Source organism: Octopus bimaculoides, chromosome 6 (genome assembly GCF_001194135.2).
Source record: "Octopus bimaculoides isolate UCB-OBI-ISO-001 chromosome 6, ASM119413v2, whole genome shotgun sequence".
Lineage (NCBI taxonomy): Eukaryota > Metazoa > Mollusca > Cephalopoda > Octopoda > Octopodidae > Octopus > Octopus bimaculoides.
Genome location: NC_068986.1, coordinates 20,605,730 through 20,610,579, shown reverse-complemented (window position 1 = coordinate 20,610,579; position 4,850 = coordinate 20,605,730). Strand labels below are relative to the sequence as shown.

At 33.5% G+C, this 4,850-nt stretch overlaps 1 protein-coding gene across 4 annotated transcripts in view; it reads right to left on the bottom strand.

Annotated features, from left to right (window-relative positions):
* Nucleotides 1–926: 926 nt before the first annotated feature.
* Nucleotides 927–4,850, bottom strand: part of LOC106875699 (UDP-N-acetylglucosamine--peptide N-acetylglucosaminyltransferase 110 kDa subunit) — a 63,112-nt gene continuing 59,188 nt past the window's right edge. For 2 of the 4 annotated variants that reach the window (XM_052968628.1, XM_052968627.1), the window contains exons 18-22: nt 4,582–4,758; nt 3,333–3,641; nt 2,626–2,743; nt 1,771–1,894; nt 927–1,173 (exon numbers count right to left, since the gene is read on the bottom strand). In XM_052968628.1, the coding sequence (XP_052824588.1) occupies nt 1,014–1,173; nt 1,771–1,894; nt 2,626–2,743; nt 3,333–3,641; nt 4,582–4,758 (888 nt within the window). In that variant the 3' untranslated portion in view covers nt 927–1,013. The remainder of the gene's footprint in view (nt 1,174–1,770; nt 1,895–2,625; nt 2,744–3,332; nt 3,642–4,581; nt 4,759–4,850) is intronic. The other 2 variants (XM_014923946.2, XM_014923945.2) reach the window with 1 other exon arrangement.

Here is a 4,850-nt window from a genome sequence, read left to right as displayed (position 1 = left end):
TACAGATATATAAATAACTTCTTTATTTGAATTCCATAGCTATCTTTATTGGGAAAGCATTTCATCCACTATGGTTTGGATTGGTCTCTAACACTAGATTTCCTCATTTTACTTTTCAGATCTAAAAGTCAAAAGGCAAAACTTTGTGAAAGGTCAAGTAAAAAAAAGAAAAATAAATACATATATATATATATATATGTATGTATATATATATATATATATATATATATTAATAATTAATAACTGGTCACTGTCGACCTGACCCGTTACTTTGCAACCAGTTTTGGATTTTTGTTGTTTCTTTTTTAAGTTTAAAAAAAGGCAACAGGTTTTTTGCAGCTGCTGGTTTTCGGAATTTTTGTCTTAAGCCGTGCTAACAAAATGCTGAAAAAAAACCAGCTTATGTAGATGTTGCATACATCCTCATACATTAACATACATACTAAAAGATCCTGGTTGATTGGAAGTGTTTTTTAAAGGGTTTTTTTAAAATTTTATTTTTAAATGGTTTTTCAAGCCAACAAAATCTTAACATTTCAGTCAGATGTGAAAGCTTTTTAAATTGTATATGTACACCTGTGTATGGTATGCGTGTGCTGCATGTGGCATATGTGCATCAAGCACCTATGTGAGTGACAGCACACTTATGTATATGTCTGGTGTGTGTGTGTGCATGTAGTGTATGATGTGCATGTGGTGTTTGTAAGTATATGTCCATATATAATCTGGCAATCAGAGTCAATTTGTAGTTAAAAGATGAATGAAATTTATAGTGATGAAGTGAATGATTGGTGGAGAAGCCACAACTTCCCTGTGGATGATTTTACAGTGATTGAATGGTAATAATATATATTTATACATATATATATTTATACATACATACATATATATATATATGTATAAATATAGCCAGGTCTATTGATCTGTTCTTTTTTTTTTGCCACCACCTCTTTCAGTGGCTGATGAGAGGAAAAAAATGTTAAAACAAAAATTCAAACAAAACAAATCTAGCTTCAACTCCAAGGCTCAACTAAATGAGCAGGCGACTGATTGCGTTCATATTTCTCCCACATACGAGTGTACAACTTTTCAAGATGACTGGCATAGAGTTTTGTGTTAAACAATGGGCTGCTTGTCCTCGCTTTCCACACTGTTGCTCGCACAGATTTCAAGCTTTTAAAAAGAAAAAAAAAATATGGAATAAATAAAATTAAATATGCAAAAATTATTTTTGAAAAACTTTCTCACTATTGCAATGCAAAGCAAAAGATCAACACAAAACGTTCACAGAGCATCTAATTAATAAATTCTATAAAATAAAATTAAAAATGAAATTCTCAATCATATTGAGTCATCCCATAAATAATGTGGTTTTTTTAATACTTTTTTTTTTTGAAAATTTAGATAAACAAAGTCATTTTTTAATCTAAAATTTCCTCTCCATTTTCTACCATTTATCTGGTAGATTTGCAAGGCCCCTCTTTCAAAATACACTTGTCCATACAAACACAGCCAAATTTATTTTGTTATATATTTTTGCTAATGCAGCCAATTTCATTTGTTTCCATACTGAACTCCAAGATGGCCTAGATAAAACTTAAGTTGCACCAAATATGCAATCATCTAGTTCTGTGTTATAGATATCTGAGTAGAGCTGATCAAAGTTAACCGTATATGAACAGTGAATAATTTGTTTTAATCATATTAACTCTGTACTTTCTAATATCAATATTTCAAATAAATAGAGTAGGGGAAAAACAGGATACTTACTATTCGCGATCAGTTCCTAAGCGAACAGCAATATGTATATAATCTTCCTTAGATTTTGCAACAAGTTCAGGACAACCCAAAGTGTGTAATTGAGAAGCAGCCACACGAGATGCTAGTGTCTCACCTGAAAATTAAATTTTCTTTGTGTAAGAAATACAAGAGTGGAATTTCACCAGAAATATAATTATTTCATCTAGTATATTCAGTAATCTCAAAGTTGATGGGGGTGAGGAGCTGTGGCTTAGTGGTTAGGGTGTTACGCTCACAATTGCAACATCATGGTTTCAATTCCCAGTCATTACGATCAGGATTCGTATTTTCAAAGAAATGTAGCACTATCAATATAAATACCAGGTCATTTGAGCAAGTCAGCTAGACAGAGTTTAACCATTTCCAGAGGATGTACTGAACAACAACCCCTAATGGGTTATTGTGGAAGTATTCTTTAAGTTGGAGGAGACCTTCAGTACACAAACTGATAGATATTTTCTTAGATTCCACACTGCACAGTAGACTCTTAGTCAGAAAGTTAAAAAAAACTTCCCAGAAACAAAATTCTAAGCTTGTTCTCAAGATTTTTGCACAATGGTTATATTATTACTAAATGAACTGCAGAGGATTACCAAAGCCAAACATTCTAAAAGACAAACTAGAGTCACACTGAATGCATCAAATGGATATTATGTCATGAATACTATATCACAATATCAGCAGATTTGTGACCAAGGGTAAGAAAACATTTTCTTATCCATTAACTAGTACATAATACTAAGCTAAATTCCTCCCCAACAGAGATTCTTAATCAACAAATCAACTGGGTTAAGTAAGCAGAAACCTCTTAGAAAGCCATCTTACCTGGTAAAGTTACCATTGGAGTTCCAGCCCATAAAACATCCATGCCTGTAGTATGACCATTGCACAAGGGGGTATCTAAACAAACATCTGCAAGTTGTCCTCGACGTACATGTTCTTCCTATAATAGTCAACAAACAACGCTTTCAGAACAATTGGAAACAAAATATGAAAAGAAATTTGCCTTGTATACGTGCAACCCTGGTTGGCTACAAAACTCACAAAACTTTTCCAAATACTTTTGTAAAAAGTTAAAGACAAGAGTTATAAAATGTGGCAGTTATTTATTTAGCTAGTAGCTCAGGAAAGAATAGGATTCCTTGGAATACAAGGACAACAATGGAATCTAAACTTGTAATCATGAAACCCTAACTTCACCAAATTTGGTTTTTGTGATTTGGATTAACATTCAAAAGTAACAGGACTCACCACAAACCAATTTTGATTCCTTGTACTAGCCATTTAACCCTTTAGCCAATCAGATTTTTCTGTCAAAAGTGATACCTATTTATTCTGATTGTTTTGACAAACTAGACAATGCACCTCTTTATGGTTAAATGTAGAAAAGGTATTCAGATCTGTTATGAATAACAGCAGCCTCCCACATGTACACCCAAATATAAACAACATCCTACTTACTCTACCATGGAAAAGAGAATCTAAAACATTAGAAAGAATGAAAGCTAAAATGACAAAACACAGAGACTGACCTTCGGAGCAACATGGGAAAATATAATTCGTCCAGCAGAAAGTCCTCGACTGGTGGCTGCCTGAATAATATTTGGCTCACCAACAGCAGGGAAACGCAGTAACCACAACACACTGTTTGACACACTTTTCAAGATATCTACCCACATGTCTAATGTTGATGGGTCTATCTTGTACAGTTGGTTGAAATTGCAATAAACGACAGCATCTTCCGGTAGTCCATACTGTGACCGTGCAGTTAACATTATGTTTTCAGGAACTTCCTCACCTGTAGCAGCTTTGTTGTTAGTCTGAAATAACAATTCATTCATCTAAGGCTGTTTAAAGACAATATTTCTATTTAATATAGGTAGGGGAATTTGATATTTAAGAAACAAAGAAGCAACATACAATCTACAAAAATTGCTATTGTCAATGACAACAAAATTTTGTTACTATTGTATTTGGAGAGAAAAATTACTTTGACAAGACTGATTGAAGATGGTAATACCAAAGCTTAATACATAACAAAGAGACATTATCTGTAAGTTGATAACATGGCAAACATATTGTCGCATCTGGCTAAAGTACTTTGCAGCCTTCAAGCAAAGTACACCTATCCTCATTTATCATGGGCGTTTGGTTGCCAAAAATCACCATGCTGAATGAATTGGTAATAATTGAACAACAGAACATATGGGGGGGAAAAAGTAAGTTTACTTCCAAGACCTAAGTTGACCAGAGCATTGTGAGATGGTCACCAAGGTGTGCTTCTGCAATCCAAGCTGAAACTTTGATTACTGATCTACGTTATCACACAATCAATTTGAGAAAGTGTAATGCAGTTCACAATTAGCGTATCTTATCCTGGATCAGTGATGACTGAATCAGTGATAAACGAGGATACGTGTACTACATTACCTATTCAAATCCCTGAACTGACTTCACATGTCACTATGTCAGAATATTTAAGTACCACAAACAATCAGAAGTCCTTATACGAGTAATTCCTCCATAAAGTGTCTTCAAAAAAAAACATTAACACACTGCATGATTAAGAATAAAATCTTAGAGTTAAGTGACTAATCTGCTGGATAAAAATCCAGGAGTTAGAGGAAAACATTGAAAATTAATGATGCTCAAACCTTTCACAAAAGGTATTATAGCATTAGCTTAAACAAAAAGCTGAAACTGACTCATGATTGCATTTTATACTGTAAGTTTACTGCCACACAGAATCAATTTGGATGAGAGAAAGTGTGTGACACCTACTTGGCTCGAGGTTAATCCATTTTGTACAATAATTCCATTAATGCATGTTGAAGCAACTTCAGTCTTAATTAGATTTTGCATCACAGTGGTGACTGGATTCTCCAAAACAGCAGAAGCAATTTGTGTACCATTAGATTTTACATCATTGGTCTCATTTGGAATAATTTTCTTATTCATCTGAGAGTGGATATAAGGAAAACGATAAATTAAATGAACAAGCACCCACATCCACACACGAAAAATACAACAGATGTAGTTTTAAAATTAAA